Source organism: Tamandua tetradactyla, chromosome 1 (assembly GCF_023851605.1).
Source record: "Tamandua tetradactyla isolate mTamTet1 chromosome 1, mTamTet1.pri, whole genome shotgun sequence".
Taxonomy (NCBI): domain Eukaryota; kingdom Metazoa; phylum Chordata; class Mammalia; order Pilosa; family Myrmecophagidae; genus Tamandua; species Tamandua tetradactyla.
In genome coordinates this window covers 125534792-125555824 of record NC_135327.1, presented here as the reverse complement: position 1 = coordinate 125555824, position 21033 = coordinate 125534792, and the positions used below count along the sequence as shown (strand labels likewise).

General features: G+C 35.8%; 1 protein-coding gene across 5 annotated transcripts in view; it reads left to right on the top strand.

Moving 5' to 3' along the window:
- CDK14 (cyclin dependent kinase 14) overlaps window positions 1–21033 on the top strand; it is a 653719-nt gene that overhangs the window by 414970 nt on the left and 217716 nt on the right. For all 5 annotated transcript variants that reach the window (XM_077119488.1, XM_077120922.1, XM_077121765.1 and 2 more), the window contains one exon: window positions 2582–2702. In XM_077119488.1, the coding sequence (XP_076975603.1) occupies window positions 2582–2702 (121 nt within the window). The remainder of the gene's footprint in view (window positions 1–2581; window positions 2703–21033) is intronic.

The window sequence follows — 21033 nt, the reverse complement described above, 5'->3', positions numbered from 1 at the left end:
AAGTTTTGATAATAACCCATGAACTTCATCCTTTTTAAAAGGTAATGTAGCTCTCTTCCTGTAGTGTAACCATAGCAACTGACAAGAAACAGAGAAAGAAAGCTTTCACACATGCTGTGCTAATTAATCCTGACCTACAGTTTTCCTCCTGCTGGAAGATGCTGTTTAATAAATTTTGCATGAGTAAGCATGTTTGATGGATGAACTGTATAAATACAGAGCAATATCATTCTTAAAATATTTTTAAGTGTAGTTATGGTCATATACTCCAACATATACTTTCTTGTTAGTTTATTAGTCATTATGTTAGTAATTTGCTCCCTCCCTGAAAAGTTTTGGAATTTATTTTTACAGTCAGGCTGAAACATTTTTAAGGTAAAAATTTTTTGTTTGTCAATTTGCAGGACACTTTTCCCAAGAAATGTGTCTTGCAAAAAAGACTGACTGTATTAAATTGAGAAGATGCAGGAGTTTTTATCAAGCAATGTAGAAGAATGTACCTTAAAAACATAGTATTTTTCATTCTATATCAGACATTTACCATGAAAGCATCTTAAGAAACAGTCTTAGTATACTGAATAGATACTGAAACTTCTCATGTTAGCCGTAATTTGGGGAGCCTGTGTGCCCCGTTGGAATGGAGTGTGGGTGGCCCCTTGACCTAAGTATGTGGGAAGGAGGGGAATGATGTAGACAGGTAGGTTTTTCTGTTGATGTTTTCCAAAAATATTTAACCAGTTTAACAAATTCATATTCAGGGTGTGCATAACTGACTCGAAATCACATCTTAATTATTTTGACTGATACTATTTCTAGGTTGTTTGAGTGTATATTTTACCTTTAAAGCTGGAAATGTTCCAGTTTTCTTATCATTAGCCTGGTCATCTGAGCTGTCAAAGAAAATCTGAGATTTTTCCGTTCTCCTATCTTCTGGCCTAGCCTTTTGACAACAGGGCCTCAGGAAAACTAAGGGAAGCCAGCCTGAATGTTTTCTGCATCCCATTTGACTTGACAGCAGCATATTGAACAAGTCAGAACCCATTTCAGACTCAGCTCTGGTTTCCATACTGAAGCATGGTGTCATTCAAGGAACCAGACTCTTTGATGGGATTATGAAATTATGAAGACACTACATTATCTTAATTACCCTATCTACTGTTCATTTTGCTCGAATTGAGGTGGAATAATAAAACCTTGTGGAGGAAAGGAGTAGAGACCATTGTAGAAATCTGTTATCAGAATTAGTTTTACCATTCATGTGAAGGAAAATTCGGATGCATGAGTGTGTGTGTGTGTACACATTTGTGTGTTTATAATCTATACGTTTTAATAAGGGATACTTATAAATGTTAACCAATTTATAATAGTCCATTGCGGCATTATAAAAACTGCATTGAAGAAAAGAATTGTAAGTGTAACAGTAATTGAATTCATTAGAAATTCTTAGTCTCTGCTCTCCTATTAATTTAAAAATTTACATATAGCACTGAAAATTGAATGTCATGTGTTTAATAAACTGGAAAAAAGTCATGTTGCTAAATGCTACAAAAATTTTTAAATAATCAGAAAAGCAAAAGGAATCTGAAGTCTTGGGTTCACTGTAAAAATCTTATATGTACTTTGAGTATCATGTGTCAATATTGTATCCAGATAGAAAGGTGGCCCCAAAGTTTTTTTTTTTCCTTTTTAAAAATAACATCTATAGATTTTGTGATTTTTTTTTTAAAAAAGAAATATATATTCCTTGGCTTGGAAGAATTTAGTAAATTAAAAAGACATATAATCCCATATTTTGGAATGAAACTTTGAAGACATTTAAGTATATTTTCTACCAGTCTTTTTTCTGTGCATATGTATTTATGGTTATGTTGGCAAATCACATGTACTTTTTCACTTATATTGCTGTGACTATTTTTCCCAGTAAAAATAGAAATCATTTTAATTTGCCATATATTATTTCATCATCTACATGTGCCAGATTTATTTGACTTATTTCTTTATAATTACTTTTTTAGATGGTTTTCAAATGAGCTTTCCAGATAAGCATTTTTCTAATGAATACTTAACAGAACATTGGAACAACTTTGGATTAAGAAAAGGGTTCTGTTCTTTTCTTGGAAATTCACAACAAACATTAGGACACTGCAAAAATTAAGAACACTGAGAACTCACCCAGTGTGGAAACCTGCTTTAACTCTTTAAATCCAGTTTTTCTTAGTTGTATTTTACTTTGGAACTCTTTCTCATAACATTCAGAACTAGAGTCCCATGAAACATATTTTGGAAAGTCTAGGAGATTTCCAAGCTTCCTTGTAATATATAATCATTTATGAAATATTTGTTCACTCCTCTGGTTCTATATTAGATTTGTGATGCCATATTTTGTTAGGAAATATAAGTGTGTTCAAAATAAATAGACTGCAATGTGCTTTTCCCAGCTTTTCCATTAACCTTGATATTGCATTCGTGCTTCTGTATTACAATATCGTATTTGACCTTTTTAAATTGTGAGCATTCAAATCTAAATTCCCTTGTTCTCTTAATGCCCATTGAACTTCTTTATGTTTCCTATATCCCACAGGTCTTGCAAGAGCAAAATCCGTTCCTAGCCACACATATTCCAATGAAGTGGTTACCTTGTGGTACAGACCTCCAGATGTCCTCCTGGGTTCGACAGAGTATTCCACCTGCCTTGACATGTGGTGAGAACTGTGCACTGTACTCTAGCTAATCTATTTGTAGTGCCTCGAATGGGTCAAGCCTGGACAAATATTCTAACAGTTTCAATGAAGATTAATGGTGTAGCAGTATTTGCCTGTGTGTGGCGATACTGCCAGATTTTTCACAATGTGATTGGGAGTGTTCTCTCATCAGAGACCCCCTTGCAGTTGGTGTCAGGTAATGATTCTTGATGGACAGGGCTAGAGACATTTTTCTGACTATCAGTGCAGTGAGTTTTCTCCCTAAGGATCTTAATTTGTTGCTTTGTTTTATAACAGGAACTCCAAATAGCTATCTGGGTTGGAAGTAGCAGGGAGCATATTAAATTCACAGCAAAGCTATAAGATAGAGTGGTCTGAAAATAGTGCTGTAACTGCTAAGTACTAAATTGGATCACAGTATTTCTCTAAAAACTGTTAATACCAATGATTCGAAGTGAAATTAAAAAATTTTATTAAAATATGTTTAATTTCAACATGGTTTCAGTTTCATTGATGCCTTAACAAAGCTTTAAAATCTATCCTGTAAGGCCCAAAGACTGGCAAAATATATTGCATAATTGCAGTTAATGGTAGATTGCATTTAGTTCCAAATGAAGTGTGCTCTGAATCAAATAATCGAATCAGTAAATAGTCTGTTTTTTAACATTCAGAGAAGGCTTTCCAATGACTATTAAAAAATGTGTTTTAGTAATAAGAAAATCCCTTTTCTAGACTCAAAGTTGTGTTCAGAGTAAAATAATTGACACAGCACATGCCTATTTTCTAACAGCCATGAGAGATGATCTTCCCATGTACAGATTTCAGCTACATGTTCATATAATGTTTATGACTTCAGTAAAACTTCAGCATGCGGTGTTTATCTTACTGCTGTGCCCTTACCTCACTGCTCTACCCTTAGTAATGCTGGCTTTTAGTAAATTAGGCTATGATGAGGACTGACTTCTTCCCTGATGTTTTTCCTCCAGTAATTTTGTGGGGAAGAGACAATCATATTTCTTGCCACGTAGGGCACAGTATATATTTTTCTTAATTTAGATTCTAGAAATCCCCATAGGGATGGAATTTCAGAAACTATAAAGCCACTGAAAATATACTCAGTGTTTTGTGTGCACATGGGCATATTTATTTTAATGGGACCTAGAGTCATAGCTTTCAGTAGAGCTCCTCAGGAGTCTGGGTTCTTAAACAGCCTGATACCTTTGTTGAAATTGTGTTGTACCTTATAATAAATCTAATAATTTTAATCTATATTAAGTTCTTATACTAAGAAAGTTGACTTGTCATTGAAGAGCCAAGCAAATCTGTCTTTTCCTCATAACCTGCTGACTTTCTTTTGGACAATTGTTTACAAAGCTAGATTTTTTTTTTTTCCCCCAATGCCAGGCAGGGACATGATAAAAGAGAAATTTAGATCATTAGTTTTAATGGAGGAACAGATTGAAAATAAAGACCAGTGAATGCATTGGGATGTCAGTCACTAACTTTCTCATTCTCTTCCTCCTTCCTGCCTTATGGTTGAGAGTTAGCTATGCAAATAATTATTATTTAAATATTCTTGAGAGATTCTGTATTTTTTTGTGTGGAAATTCTAGATTGTCTTTCACTGTGTCCAGTTAAGGACTCTGCTGTTAAAAAACGTACTTTGGGAACATTTGTGGCTCGGTCCCAGTTTTGTCTCACTGTTAGTGGTTTGGTTGGTTCTACCCTCACAAATGAAAAGCAGCTTTTTTTTTACACACTAGTGGCTGATTTTTTCCAACCCTTTAAGTGTGCTCTTTAAAGTGGAAAGAACCACATGGATTCTGATCACTGATATGTCTGTTTCTGATGTGAGATATTTGATATCCAGTCTGTGACTCTGTTCCCCTTTTCTGTGTACATGGGTTTGTTTGCTCTTAAGGAAGAAAAATTGGACACTTTCTGGCAATTTTCTTTGAACAGAGATATAATGGAAGCACAAGTGGAGTTATTTAAGTAGATAGAAAGAAAACCGATAGGACATAGTGGACCCCAAACCCCCTTTTGTCTATATGTCAAGATTATTCATTGCCAAAAAGAAATAACACTTGTGTTATGTTTGAAAAGCAGCTTCCCATACTTATTGGCTCTTCATTTCAAAATCTGAGTTATACCTGATCTTGCCTGTCATTCCGAATTTGATTTCATTTCATGCTGTTTTCTTTACAAGCCTTTTTCTAAGAGCCATTTTGTTATTATCCTATAAGTCAAGTAAAATGTACCTATCTTTCCATTTAGAAAGAAGTTCATAGGGCACTGTTTTTGTACAGTCATTGACATTGATGCTGGGTAATCAGAGACTTAGAAATGGGACTGTAATTGAGTCATGGCTCAGCTGTGCCAAAGAGAAATGCAAATATTAACCTATGGATAATAGCAGGGAGGCAGGTGGCTATGGTTTCAGGCTATTTTTACAGTTCATTTACCATCGTGGGGCAGTAGGGTAGTAACTAAAAACTAATGATCCCTACACTGTGTTACATTTTTCAGTTTTCTGTTTAAATAGCCATAGGCAGTAAAAATATTAATGAAGACACAGATGCATTAACATTGTCAGTAAGTGATGGAAATCAGTTCGGCATGTTATGACTTAACTGCTCTAGGTCTCCAACACCATGGCAATGTGTAAATACACTGTGTGATTTGCAAATACATCAAGAAAAATAGTTTTTATGTCTTTGCCTCTATCCTCAAAGGAGAACTTAAGCAGAGGAATCCAACAGAACATTGCCTCTTACATAACTTTTCTTAATTCTTGGCTTTTATACCTCTTTGATAGTCAAGGCACAGAAAATCATCTTTAAGCTTCTAAACCAAAAAGGCTTACAAAGTACAGAAAACCACATTAAGAAAAATATAAATGTAAGAAGCAGCTTATCTGTATCACTCTTGCTTTACCAGGGAGCTCAGCTCTAGTTGTTGAGGCTGTTGGTCTAAATAAGCTTTGTACCCCATCATAGACGCCCATAAATTTGTTTAGAGGTTCATTTGTTTGCTGAAGCAGAAGGTCACTTGGGATTATTTTAAGGGATTAATTTTTAACATAGGGTAACTAAATAATCTGTGTCTAGTAAATAATTATCTCATCAAAATCACAGTGCTTTTGGGGGGCTAAAATATACAGTAGTATTGCCTTATGGTATTTACTACAGTGTTCCTCAACACAGCTAAGAAAATAATTGTACATCAGTCTCTGCTTTCTATCATCTTTTTAAAAGCTAATTAGCATATTAACTACGCTTGTCAAAGTGTGGGGCAAATCATTTATAAATAAGCCTGTCAAATGTAATGTGATTGCATATTTAATCACCCTTTTCTCTATTTCATCTCTGATTTAAGATTAAAATTAATTTATTTAACACTGTAGCAGCTGGATGATTAGAAAATAATTTCCACACCTGTCTTGATATATAGAAAAATGTCTGCCCAAAATTGATTTTGCATATATCAGAAAAGAAATTGCTCCTTACTGAGTAGTATAAAGCCATTTAGCATTTCTTCTTATGAAATAAGCTTAACCAATATATATTTTGGCAATATACAGGGTTGTGTCATCTTTAATGATCTCTCCTGAATCAAGGATCATTTATGTAATAAAATTAGGTTTCGTAAGGTTTATTTAACAGTATTTAAAGGGAGCAAATCATAAATGTGCCTTATTTCATAGCTTCCATCCTGATGATAAATTTGTTCCATACGAAAGCCAATAGTTTAAGTCTTGAGTTATAGTAATTGTAAGAACAATAGGTACTTAATACTGTGTTCTAAGCCTGGCATTTTGATTTCTGATCTATTATAATGTGATAGAGAGAGAGGAAAAAAAACTCAACAGAATAAGTAGTATGGGCCAGAGGATTAGTAAAGAGCAGAGAAATCAAACTCAGGGCTAACCCACTCCAGAGCCCTTTCTTTTATAACATATTACACAGTCTCTTAAGATGACTTCTGAGGAATTGGTCTTTATTTTACTACTAAAGGAACTTCAAAAACAAAAAAATAAAGTAAAATTCTTCTTCTATAACTTAGGTTATGCTTTGGGTCATATCTTCTGCACTCTCACTCAATAGCCTTGTGGACTGCCTTTCTCCCTTGACAAACATATTTTAACAGATTCTACTTTATAGTTTATTTTTCCAAAGAGGATTTCTATGAAATAAACTAAGACCTGAATCACTGAATTGAACATATTTTGATGGGGCCAAAATCTGTCCTAGCATATATTTTCCCAACTTTCAACCACTACTTTTGCTAAAATGAATGAGTCTATTTAAAAAAAAATGCAAGTAACAATAGGGGTTTGGGTTTATGAGCTGTATTAAAGTCATCCATCTGCCAGGACTATTTGCACATTTTCTCATTAATTGGGTCCTAAGACCAAGAAGGATGTGAATTAGTCACTGTCAAAGGTAACATCTTTTTTAAGAGCTCTTGAGAACTGCTGAAATTGCACGTGAACCAAGTGACTTGTTGGCGTGGTCACTGAGAATACAGTGGAGCATAATAAAAGAGCCAAGAACAGTGAAAAGGACATCCCAGGGGTTGAAAGATGAGCTCTTGGTGACAGCCAGAATTTCTAAGCCCACTCCCATTACTGAAGTCCCTTAAAATTAGGATGATCCTATAATTTATTATCCATACCAGAAAAATCATTGAAAATTATTGGTCATTCTCCCTGAAATCACCTTTCTCATAATGCACCAGAGCAATTATTTGAAAAATACTGGTGGTCAGAAAAGAGCTAATGCATTTGAGTCCCTTAATGACTGCTGGTTACAAACTCAAATTCATTGCAGAAAACTTGCATTATATTACCTAATAGTGAATTATTTCTTTAAGTACAGTTCTCTTAGTATTAGATTATTAGGGCATTATAGAGTAGCTGCTCAAGTGCTGAATTCAGTGATGACCTTGGAGTGCAAATGCAAAGCAATTCTGTTTTTCTTTATAAAGTTTAGCATATGTATGGTTTTTACATTCCATTGTTGTTTATTGATGTGTGTGTTCATGAAAGAGAGAGAGTATATGTGTGTTTTCTTTTTTTATAACCTATTTTTCTCAATTTTTATTAATAAAACCAATCAGCATACAATATGAAAATTTTTTCTTCACATAGTTATATATTCATCATGATCATTTCTTAGAACATTTGCATCAATTCAGAAAAAGAATGAAAAAGAAAACAGAAAAAAAGTCATACATGCCATACCCCTTACCCCTCCCTTTCACTGATCACTAGCATTTTAATCTACTAAATTTATTTTAACATTTGTTCCTCCTATTATTTATTTATTTTTAATCTGTATGTTTTACTCGTCTGTCCATAAGGTAGATAAAAGAAGCATCAGACACAAGGTTTTCACAATCACACAGTCACATTGTGAAAGCTGTATCACTATACAATCATCTTCAAGAAACATGACTGCTGTAACACGCCTCTGTATTTTCAGGCAGTTCCCTCCAGTCATGTCCTACATAGAGAGGGCGAGGGCAATGAGTTTGCTTGCCGTGTTGGCTGAAAGAGAGAGGTCACATATGAGAAACTTAAGAGGGGCTCTTAGGAGTGACTCTTAGGCCTAATTTTAAGTAGGCTTAGCCTATCTTTTGAGGGGTTAAGTTTGATATGAATAAACCCCAGAATTTAGGGTTCAGCCTATTGCTTTGGTTGTCCTCACTGTTTGTGAGAGTATCACGAAGTCTCCACTTGGGGAAGTTGACTTTTTCCCCTTTCTCACCATTCCCCCAAGAGGACTTTGCAAATACTTTTTATTCACTGTTCAGATCCTTCTGGGATTTATTGAGGCATCACTCTGGACAAACCTACAAAATCTTATGCTCTACTCAAGGTTTCATGTACTTATGATGTTCAATTAAGCTCTCCACATAAGTTATATCAGGAAATTCACTAGTCAAAATATAAATTTTGTACCAAATAAACATTTTTTGCTTTAGTCTCACACGTAAGTTAAAGTTTTAAAATATTAATTACCATCTATTTTCAACACCCTGCATTGTTGGCATTCCTTTGTTCTTCCTCATGCAAAACATTTTTAAATCAGTACATTTAGTCACTATCATTATATACTCTAGGTATTCCTAGATTATACCATCTCAGTCTTTATTGTATATCTTTCTTTCTGATTTCATTTGTGCCCCCAGGCCTCCTCCCTCTATAATTCTCACATTCAGCTTCATTCAGTGTTCTAACATTATTGTATTACAGTTAAGTAGTATTGTACTATCCATTTCTGAATTTTTACAATCCGTCCTATTGCACAGTCTGTATCCCTTCAGTTCCAATTACCCAATATCTACCCTATTTCTATCACCTGATGACCTCTGTTCTTAACTGAAATTATCCAAGTTCATTCATTAATGTTAGTTCATATCAATGATACCTTACAGTATTTGTCCTTTTGTTTCTGGCTAATCTCACTCAGGATAATGTCCTTAAGGTCTATCCATGTTGTTACATACTTCATAACTTTATTCTGTCTTGCAGCTGCATAGTATTTCATCATATGTATATGCCACAACTTATTTAGCCACTCGTCTATTGATGGACATTTGGGGTGTTTCCATCTCTTGGCAATTGTAAATAATACTGCTATAAACATTGGTGTGCAAATATCTGTTTGTGTCTTTGCCTTCATGTCCTTTGAGTAGATACCTATCAATGTGTATTGCCGGGTCATATAGCAATTCTCTATTTAGCTTCCTGAGGAACTGCCAGACTGCCTTCCACAGTGGTTGTACCATTTGACATTCCCATCAACAGTGGATAAGTGTGCCTCTTTCTCCACATCCTCTCCAACACTTGTCGTTTTCTGTTTTATTGGTAATGGCCATTCTGGTAGGTGAAGATGATATCTCACTGTGGTTTTGATTTGCATTTCCCTAATAGCCAGGGTAGTTGGGCATCTTTTCATGTGCCTTTTGGCCATTTGTATTTCCTCTTCTGAGAAGTGTCTGTTCAAGCCTTTTGTCCATTTTGTGATTGGATTATCTTTTTGTTGTTGAGTTAAACAATCTCTTTATATATTCTGGATACTAAACCTTTATCTGATATATCATTTCCAAATATTGTCTCCCATTGTGTAGGCTGTCTTTTTACTTTCTTGACGAAGTTCTTTGATGCACAAAAGCATTTAATTTTGATGCGTTTCCATTTCTTTCTTTCTTCAATGCTTGTGCTTTGGGTGTAAGGTCTAGGAAACTGCCTCCTATTATAAGATTTATAAGCTATTTCCCTACATTGTCTTCTAACAGTTTTATGGTCTTAGATGTAACGTTTAGGTCTTTGATCCATTTTGAGTTAATTTCTATATAGGGTGTGAGCTATGGATCCTCTTTCATTCTTTTGCATTTGGATATCCAGTTCTCTAGGCACCATTTATTGAAGAGATTGTTCTGTCCCAGGTGAGTTGGCTTGACTGCCTTATCAAAGATCAGTTGTCCATAGATGAGAGGGTCTATATCTCAATACTCTGTTTGATTCCATCAATCAGTGTGTCTATCTTTATGCCAGTACCATGCTATTTTGAGCACTGTAGCTTCGTAATATGCCTTAAAGTCAGGTAGTGTTTTTCTTTCTCATTTCTTCATTATTCTTTCTCAGGTTGCTTTTAGCTATTTGGGGTACCCTACCCTTCCAGATAAATTTGATTGTTGGTTTTTCTATTTCTGGAAAGTAATTTTTTGGGATTTTAATTGGTATTGTATGGAATCTGTAAATCAATTTAGGTAGAATTGACATCTTCACTATATTTAGTCTTCCGATCCATGTACACGGTATGCCCTTCTGTTTATTTAGGTCTTCTGTGATTTCTTTTAACAATTTCTTATAGTTTTCTCTGTATAGATTTTTTGTCTCTTTAGTTAAATTTATTCCTAAATATTTTATTCTTTTGGTTGCAATTGTAAATGGAATTTTTTTCATGATTTCCCCCTCAGATTGTTCATTACTAGTGTATAGAAAAACTACAGATTTTTGAGTGTTAATCTTGTAACCTGCCACTTTGCTGTACTCACTTATTAGCTCTAGTAGTTTTGCTGTGGATTTTTTGGGGTTTTCGACATATAGTATCATATCATCAGCAAATAGTTAGAGTTTTACTTCTTCCTTTCCAATTTTGATGCCTTGTATTTCTTTTTCTTGTCTAATTGCTCTGGCTAGAACTTCCAACATAATGTTGAATAACTGGTGATAGAGGACATCTGAACTCCCTCTCCTGGGAAAGGCACAGGCTCCAGACAAACACTGAAACAAGCTTATTTCTGCCTATGCCTGGGGCAGTGGAACCTGAGAAGCCTTGCAGCTGAATCCAAAGAGCAGTCAAGCCATAGAAACACAGCCACCAAAATGAAAGAGAAAAATCCTTTTCAGAGCAGAAGCCCCCATTCCTTGGGTTTGCCAATCAAGAGCTTAAGTTGGTATGTTACTCTGTGTATCTCCAGGCCCTTTGTGCTCCCTCTTTTCCTTCAGGGCCCAGACCTTTACAGATCCAGAAAAATCTCTGTTTTTCTTTTTCCATCAGCCCTACCCCCTCTGCGCTGAGGCAGAAATCAGCGACCTCTGCTTTAATCAAGGTTCAGCTGAGTTGGGGGCCTATTTTTAGTATTTTTAATTAATTCCACAATTGGAGTTTGGTTGCACTCAGTTCCTGCTGCTGGTAAAGTCTCCTTCCTTTCCCCTCTGGGAAGCAGCCTGTGGAAGAGGGCTGCTGGTGCCATGGCTTGGGGAACTCACGGTTCTGCTTGGGCTCTTGCAGCTGGTCCAGACTGGGGTACGCTGTGTGTCCGGTCACTGACGTGGCCCCAGCAGTTGTTCTGTACTGTTCCTGGCTATTTACTAGCTGCTCTGGAAGATGAACTAAATCCCACACCTCGCTAAGCTGTCATCTTGGCCCTTCTCTACATATGTGTGTTTTCAATAGATATGTTTTATTATTAGCTGGAAATAAATTAATTGGGTGAGGATACTGAAATGAGGCATCGTATACCATCTTCACTAGTAAAAATCTTAAATAAAAATGCTCCTATTTTTTATCAATGTTGGAAAAGTAATTGGCTATCCACAAACTGGTTTTCATGTGGCCTTTGAAACAGCCAATCATAATAACTACGTTTCATGACTGTAGCCCTCACTGTATCTCATCTGCATCACTGGTTGTGAGAATAACACGAGATAGCTACATGTAAAATTCCTTAAGAAACATGAAACAGCACAAAGTTGAGAATAGTATTCCTATCAGCTCTAAGTAGGTCAATCAGCCAAGCTAACTATATTGCATTTCTGTTGGGGCATAGCATCCAAGGGTGCTAAGGGATATATAATAGAAATGGAAATTGCTCTATTTTGTTTAAGAGACACATATATCTTCTATGTCTAAAGAATTTGAGGGAAAGTTTGGCTCAGGTTATCCTCCTTTTACTTTCTTGTGTGTGTGTGTTTTCATATAAGTTCATGCTCAAAGTTTAGCATTGAAGTTTGCATGTACTCTAGTGCCTTTTATGTCTTAAGTGAATATTTAATCATGTAGAAATGAATTCTCTGAATATATGACTCACAGAGTTTTGCTGTGTAAAGAAGAAGCAATAGTGTAGTAGAAAATGCTTCGAAAGCCTAGGGTGGGTTCCATCTTTGCCACTTATTAGCTGTGCATGACCTTGATTGACCAAATCCTTTAAGCTACCTGTATCGATCGATCTTCAGTGTCCTAATCAGAAAACTGTGATACTAAAGTCTATCCAAGGTATGATCAGTAACTAATACCTACCTCAATAGTACCAGTAGCAGAAACAGTGACGTCCTATCTCACCCTTCCCACCCTCTAATTCTGTTTCTGCAAAGCAACTACTTTCACCTTCTTGTTTCTTTTGGTATCTACTACCTTATGTCTAAATAATAGCTTATATTGCAGTTTCCACCCCCACCAAGGGTAAATCTATTCTTGCACAACTTCCGATGGCTTTTTTAGAATTGTGGATATATAACTATTTATGATATTATATATGAAGTAGTTGCTATGGTAGAGGAGGTTTAACTTTTCTGTATCAACCCTCCCTCCAGCGCTTAGCCTCATTCTTCCAATAAAGAATGTGTATTACCTTTTTAAAAATTAGCATATAAATGCTGGTTATTCATGGTAAAGTGTACCCTTTCTTGTATAACTGTTTGCTTTTCCTGGATTTAACAGCTGTCTGTGTTTTTTTCATAATTTTGTTTTCTTTCTTCCTATTGCCAGTTATTTATAGGTGCAACAGATTTGTCATTTACCTATGATAAAATATTTTCCAAATGTACAAACACATCAGTAAATCTGTAAATCCCATTCCTTTTTCTTGACATCTCTCTTTGAACTTTTACCTTGAAACTTTCCTGATTTCTTGCCTTAGCATCTGTTGTCCCCGAACTTCCATTTGCTCCTCCTCTGTTGTGACCCTAAGCTTATTAAAATCTGTTTCCCTCTTAGATCCATATTCTACCTTCTTATGCACTACCCTATTACATGAATGGATGACCTCTAAGTAATATATCTGCTGTGCATCCTTCACTATTGGTTTCCAATCAATAGCAAGTAGGGCGAGAGGGAGATTCCTCCTTGCTTTAGGCCATATTTGTGGAAATTGCTGACAAGTTTTCTGGGAGCCTCTCTTCCATGGTGCCGGTTCTCACTGGACTTTTGATCCTTTAGGTTTATGAGATTCATGGATTCCTGTTGTTGCTAGCCTCTGAGTGTTCCTACAGTTTCTCTCACTCCTCTGTACATAGTTACTTCATTCAGGTCTCTTCTGGATTGATTGATCTTCCTTTTGCAACTGTGACCGATTACAGATGCCCTGTAGCCTGGATTTCCTGTCTTCCTCCTTTAGTTTGCTAAGAAATGATACTATAGGGATAAGGTTTTCAAATTCTTATTTTTTTGAAAATGTCTTTGTTCTACTCCCTCACATGATTGATGAAGTCTCAGTATATAATAAGTATTGTTTTTCTCGGAATTTTCAATGTATTCTTTCATTTACTTAGAGCTTCTAGTATTGCTCATTATCTGTGTGACCTGAACTATTGATCTGAGAAGTCTGATTGCATTCTGCTTCTAAATCATTTGTGTGTCCCCTGCCTATCATCGCCCATACTCTCTTTTTGGAAAATATAAGGTTCCTCTATTCCTGATATTCAGAAATTTCATGATGTTGTACCTTGGTAAGTTCTTTTGCTATCAGTGCTGGGTAAATTGCCTTCCACCTAAAGACTCATGTCTTGCAGTTCTTAGAATGTTACTTAAATTTCTCTCTCTTTTATTTTTTAGTGATTTCTTTCCTTCCATCTTCTTTGTTTTCTCTTTCTGAAAGATTCACGCTAGAATATAGAGTGCCTCGAGATACATGAAAGCTTGAGATAGGTGAACAGTTAGCTAGTGAGTTGAACTTAATTGTAAAGGAATAGATAGAAGTGAAAGTGGTTCACTATTGGGTCTATAAGTAATATTACCGTATTGAAGGTGAATATGATTGAAAGGGGTTGTATAGACTCATGTGTCCCACTGATTAACACTGTAAATATAAATAAGTTCTTGCAGGAAGAAAAAAAACGTTGTGAACAAAATTCCCTATGACATACATATCACATATTTGCCTTTGTGTGTATAGAGATGTACATATATATAAGGAGACACATAAAATGATTTTAAAAAGATCTTTGTGAAGCAATAGCAATTAAAAACACTAGGATATTGGTTCAGAGCTCTCATTGAAGGAGGGGAATGGGGATCTCTGTCATATTGTGGCATGTGTGAATTCCTGAGGACACTGAATAATCTGAGGTATATTTTAATTTATGGGTATTCAGCTGTATGAATTTATATAACTTAAAATACTCTAGTAGCTTTCTTGGTTTTAGATATTATATTCTATAATTGATAAACTTAGATATTTGTACCTTTTTCAATTTTGTTTTTCAAATGTATTGTCCTCAGATTTTTATTGATAAAGGTGTCATTAGAAAAAAGAAAAGAAATAAAACAATAATTGAGAAAGAATTAAAATCAAACAACTAAAAAGGCCAAGAAACAGCCTGCTAAATTCCATTTTAAAAATAAAACGAAACTTGAAGAGCATGTGACGGACATTTAGTAATTACTTCGGGAGTAGCTTTCTGCCCTTCTCATACCCATGTGAGCAGTTTAACTTTTGCTAGAGTATTTTACATTTTCCTTTATTTCCATGTGAAGTAGTAGAATCCAAGAGAGGGATCTCTGCGTAAGTTGCATTTTTCTCTAGAATTTGACAAGGGATTTCTCATTCTTTCTGTCTGAGAATGCAAATGGTTATTGCTTGATTTCGATTATTAGCTTTTACTAGGTTTGCTTTTGAAAACTGAACATATTCAGAGCCTAAGGAGACTCAACATATTTAAAAACTTTATTTGATCCACTATAAAATTTATTTTTCACATTTCATCCTAACATGTTTAATTTAGAAATCTTTTCAGAGGTTTACAAACCCTGGGAAATGAATCCGTAATTTTCCTTATTGTTGTTTATACCCATTTTATACCTAAAAACTTGAAGGTGCTTGGTTATTTTGCCCACACTAGTTGGCCAGCTCATTTTGCTCTTGGCTCAGAAAAAGCCTTTCTAGACATCCAGGGTAGCCCCCTTTCCACAAGGATCTATCTTAGGCAATTTGAGTCTTCATCCCTCCCTCCCTCCCTCCTTCCACCATCCATCCATCCATCCATCCAACAAAACCTCAAAGAACTTCCAGAGGTACAAGAATGGAAAGATCCTTCCCTGCCTCGGCAGCCCAGTGCTTCTGCATTGTGCAGCTCCAGAGGTTAGTCTGTGTGCCGTGTCCGGTCTGCACAGTCACAGGACGAGTCTTTCAGAATATTCCCAGAAGCCCGCAGGCTTCACAAAAGAAAAAAAAAAAAAAGGACAATGAAGATTTACAATAGAAAGGTTTTTGCCTACAGGTTTTGCATGTATTATATAAAATATCAGATAGCTGTCAAATATTTTACTGTCAAATATCAGCCAGCAGCATATGTCTTAGTACCTTCCATTCCAGCATTCTTTACCATGGTCCGTCAAAGTTCAGCTAAGCCCTTTGATGGCTGAAACTAAATATATCAATTTAATATACTGTAAATGGAGTTCAAAATTCTTCTTATAGAAGAGTAATTTACACAAAGATTTTAACATGGTTTCTCTTCACAATATGCTGAGTATGGTTTCTTGAAAAGGGTTGCTTGATAAATGTACCATTTTCTTTAGCTTTTTTTAATTTTTTTAAAATTATGAAATATAACATTTATACAAAAAGTAATGTTTCCTAGTACATTTTAACAAGCAATTATGGAACAGATTTTAAAGTTTAGTACAGATTATATTTCCACAATTTCTCATTTTTCCTTCTAACTGCTCCAAGACACTGGAGACCAAAAGAAATATCAATATAATGATTCAGCAGTCAAACTCATTTGTTAAATCCTATCTTCTCTGTTATACTTCTCCTTCTCTTTAAATAACTGTCTGAGAATGTTTTAGAAAAACCTAAAACAGTTTTAGGTTTTTATTTCTAGCTGCTCTAAGGTACTAGAGGCTCAGAGAAAAATCAGCCTGATTCAGTACGCATACTTATTTGTTAAACCCAGCCTTCTCTGTATAACTCCATAATCTTTGATCTTTCTGTCATTCTTTAGGGGTGTTTGGGCTGTGCCCATTCTAACTTCTTCATGTTGGAAGGGGCTGTCATCCCCCTTCATGTTGGATAGGGGGATGGAACTAGTAGATGTTCTACAGAGGCTGACCCCTCTGAATTTCACATACAAACACAAACATTCTTAACATATGATCATTCCATTCTTGTTATATAATCAATAACTCACAATATCATCACATGGTTATATATTCATCATGATCATTTCTTAGAAAATTTGCATCAATTCAGAAAAAGAAATAAAGAAGAAAAAAGAAAAAAATTCATGCGTACCATACCCCTTACCCCTCCCTTTCATTGCTCACTAGCATTTCAATCTACTAAATTTATTTTAACATTTGTTCCTCCTATTATTTATTTATTTTTAATCTGTATGTTTTACTCGTCTGTCCATAAGGTAGATCAAAGGAACATCAGACACAAGATTTTCACAATCACACAGTCACATTGCAAAAGCTGTATCATTATACAATCATCTTCAAGAAACATGGCTACTGGAACACAGCTCTACATTTTCAGGCAGTTCCCTCCAGCCTCTCCATTACACCTTAACTAAAAAGGTGATATTTATTTAATGCTTTAGAATAACCTTCTGGATAACCTCTCAACTCTGTTTGTAAGCTCTCAGCCACTGATACTTTATTTTGTCTCATTTCTCTCTACCCCCTTTTGGTCAAGAAGATTTTCTCAATCCCTTGATGCTGAGTCCCAGCTCATTCTAGGATTTCTGTCCCACGTTGCCAGGAAGGTCCACACCCCTGGGAGTCATGTCCCACACAGAGAGGGGGAAGGCAGTGAATTTGCTTGTCTGTTGGCTGAGAGAGAGAGAGACCACATCTGAGCAACAAAAGAAGTTCTCTTGGGGGTGACTCTTAGGCCTAATTTTAAGTAGGCTTCACCTATCCTTTGCAGAGTTAGGTTTTATATGAACAAACCCCAAGACTGGGGGCTCAGCATATTGCTTTGGTTGTTCCCACTGATTGTGAGAATATCAAGAATTCTCCACTTGGGGAAGTTGAATTTTCCCCCATTCTCACCATTCCCCCAAGGGGACTTTGTGAATACTTTTTTATTTACTGTTCAAATCACTCTGGGATTTATTGGGGCAAGGTGATAACTGTTTTAAATGACTTACCAAGTTAGACTTCTCTCTCATTTTATTTTTTCCATACTGTAAGTAATGGTATTTCTCTGTTATTCAATGCAATATTTTGCTTTACTTTACTTTTTTTTCTTAAATAATCCCCAGTAAAGGCCTTTCCTGTTTACATTTTTTTTTTGAATATTTCTGATTATCTACTTAATCTGTAATTTTAAAAATTCTCCCTCTAGGGTTTTGATTATCCTTTAGAGTCTGTTTTCAATTTTCAAACATTTTTAGGTATCAACAACTGTCTTATTTTCAGTGTACTAGCAATGGTGATAGGCTTCAGTTTTTTAGGATTGTTTCATTGTGTTTCTCGCCAAACCTCTAATTTTGAAGACTTGGTTTCAGTTTTATCTTTGCCCTTGCTAGCATTTTGTCACCTTGAGGAAAAACAAATTTGCCATTTCTGTTTTTGCTTTTTTAATCTGGCCAAACTGACCAAATAAAGGCACATTCTAACTAGGGAGGCAGCATGGTATAATGAGGGAGCCACTGGCCCAGGCAGGATTCAGGAGACACAGTTTCCTGCTCTGGGACTGAAACTGTGATATTAAGATATATAATGCAGTTTCCATACATGTAAAATCAAAGTGTTATGTTAGGCATTCTCTAAGGCCCCTTCTCTCTCTAAATTTTAGCACTTGAGCAGACTGTTCTGCTCAACCAGCAGCTTCTGTGGAGACTGCTGGAATTCCTTTGAAGTTTCTGGATTTAGATATTCTGGTGAAATTGCAGTTTTTATTTTTTATTTTTAAATTGTATATGAAAATATCACTTCTAAATCAAGTTCCTTGAGCGCATGCCTCAGTCTTTTTACAATTCATTCATTCATTCATTGTAAAGATATTTATTGGGCACTTATGTTGTACCAGGTACTGCCCTAGATCGTGGGAATGCAAAGATGAATGAGATCCACCCATGCCATCCATAATGGGGCAGAGATCGTGGGATACGTCAAAACACAGCCATGCAGGTAGTGTACTAGTACCTCAGAGGTGAAAGTAATCAATTCGTCTTCAACGGATGGTTAAAGAGAGATCTTTACTCGGTCTGACTTATCAAAGCCATCTGTCTAAGTTAACATAGCTAGGGTTAGAGGACTCATCAGCCATGCTATGGACCACGGTGCCACTAAGGAATAAAACATCTGCTCTTTTAGGGTGGGGATGAAGGCTAGGGTTTACGAAGCAGGCAGACAAAAAGGGAAGGAAAGAAGATTGAGAAAAGTAGTTGAAGATTAGAATGGAGGAATACTTAGGATGTGAAAACTTGATGACTAGATGTAAAGTGTAAGGGAAAGGCAAGGTTTTCAGTTGCTTTCTGCGTTTCTGACTCAGGTAACTGGATCGGAAAGCAAAACTGCCATGCTTTGCCATTTGATTAAAAATAAGTTTCTCTAAAGTATGTATACACACAGATGAAAAAATGGATAGTTGGATAGGTAGTATCAATGAATATAGATTTAGCTAGGTATTATCATTGCAATATACAGAGCATTTATGCAGGTCAAAACGTTAAGATGGTTGGACTTCCTGCTCTTCCTTGCAAGTTTTATCGCACCCGAGGGCACTGGCAGATGGAACTGCGACCCTGTGCCTCTGCCAGGTCAGCAGCAGACCACCTGGGCTTCGGTTGGAATGACTCTATTAGTTTCCTGTATTTCATTCTTTACTTTTTGTTTTAATTTTTGTTCTGATATAAATATGCTTACTTTATAAGTGCAGTCTCTTAGAGGTATAATTTTGTTTCTGCATTTGAGAAATAAATATTGAGTTTTCCCCCCTTATATAATAAATCTGTTGTTCTGAAGAGAATTTTTTTCCGAGATTGGCTTCTTACCAAAGTCTAGGGTTTTGTTTTCATTCCTTGAGAGATAAATACTTCGTAGAAGTATTTGACTAAGATATATTGTGCCTATCTGTGCCTAATGAAGCACTAAGCACAGTAAATGATGAGTGGCAGTTTAATCAATTCCGTTCCTTCAGTAGTCACCAAGGGCGTGTGGAATGTAATTTTTTAATCTTTCACTTTTCAGATACAGTGAATGCCAACATAAAAAGAACACGTCTGTAATGTGTCATACATTTTCTCCGCAGGTTTTAGAAAAAAAAAAATTCTTTTCAAAATTTTTGATCATTTAAATGTTGGCTTCCTGAGGAACTAAACCTTTTGGTCTATTTTACAAACATATACATTCCATCAGAGAAAAGTGAGATAAATAAATGGCTGACTTGGTGATTCAGGTAGCAGTGGCTTTAATTGCATAATGGAGTATTTCAGAACCAGGACTAAATAAAATTACCTGTTAGGTTAATTAATGTGGAATCTTTCTGAGTGGGTGAAACAGCCTTGTGTTAAATTCAGTTTTGTTTAGCATTTAATTCATTTCATGCGTCTTCTCTTTGTTATTACTTTGACTGGAGCCCGTATATATATTTAGAGAATTAAACTGAATTGAAAATGTCCTTTAAAGATGGAATAGCTTAGATTCCTTTAGATCCTTGGTGCTCAATGCTTGGTCTTGAAACCAGCAGCATTGGCATCACTTGGAAGCACATTAGAAATGCAGAGTCTCAGGCCACCACCCAGCTGGTAAATGAGAATCTGCTTTCTAGCAGGATCCCACGTGATTGGCGTGCACATCACAAAGGTCAAAAGCACTGTTTTGGATTTTTTTTGTTGGACACTTTGGCTTTGAGGACATTTCTGATGCCAGCGTGATGTTGAAAGATGGGAAAGCAAAGAAACGAACTTTCAGCGCGTAATTGTTCTGTTCATCTGCTTTCCTATGGGAAGCAGCTTGACACTATCTTTATCTCTAGCTCTCATTCCAAATGGTTCGACAATACCAGTGGTTCTGAATGGCTCTAAATAATTCTGGAGACTTGAGTAGAGGTCGTTATAACTTTCAGGTGGGGAAGTCTGCATGAGAGGGGACAGGTCCCCCATTGGTGAAAGTGTAAGGTGGCCTCTGCACGTACTCGAATGCACAGACTGGCATGGTCCCTCTCAGGAGGTGACCGTGGCCTCTGGAGAGTCACACTGTCTCTCTCCACTTCAAGCTCTCTATCCTAAGGAATTCAAGCCTTTGATTGTAGATTAAATCAGAAGCTAAAATCCAGTTTCTGTTTTGTTTTGTTTTTTAGATATTAATTGCACCATGTTTTAAAATATTAAAATCTTTTTTTGTTGTCTTCTGAGATTGAACCAAAACTTTTTTCCTGAGAATGAGGGACAAAATAGAACAATGGCTTATTTTTTAAATATGTTTTGGTTGACAAAAGAATAGATTAATGTCAATTAGGTAAGTAATAACCTCTAGGTCCTGTTTTACACTTCTGCATGTGGGATAATTGTTTATTTAGGTTAATTAACATCTTATATCATTAATGTCTTTTTAAAAGAAATCGACCAAGCTGAGTATGC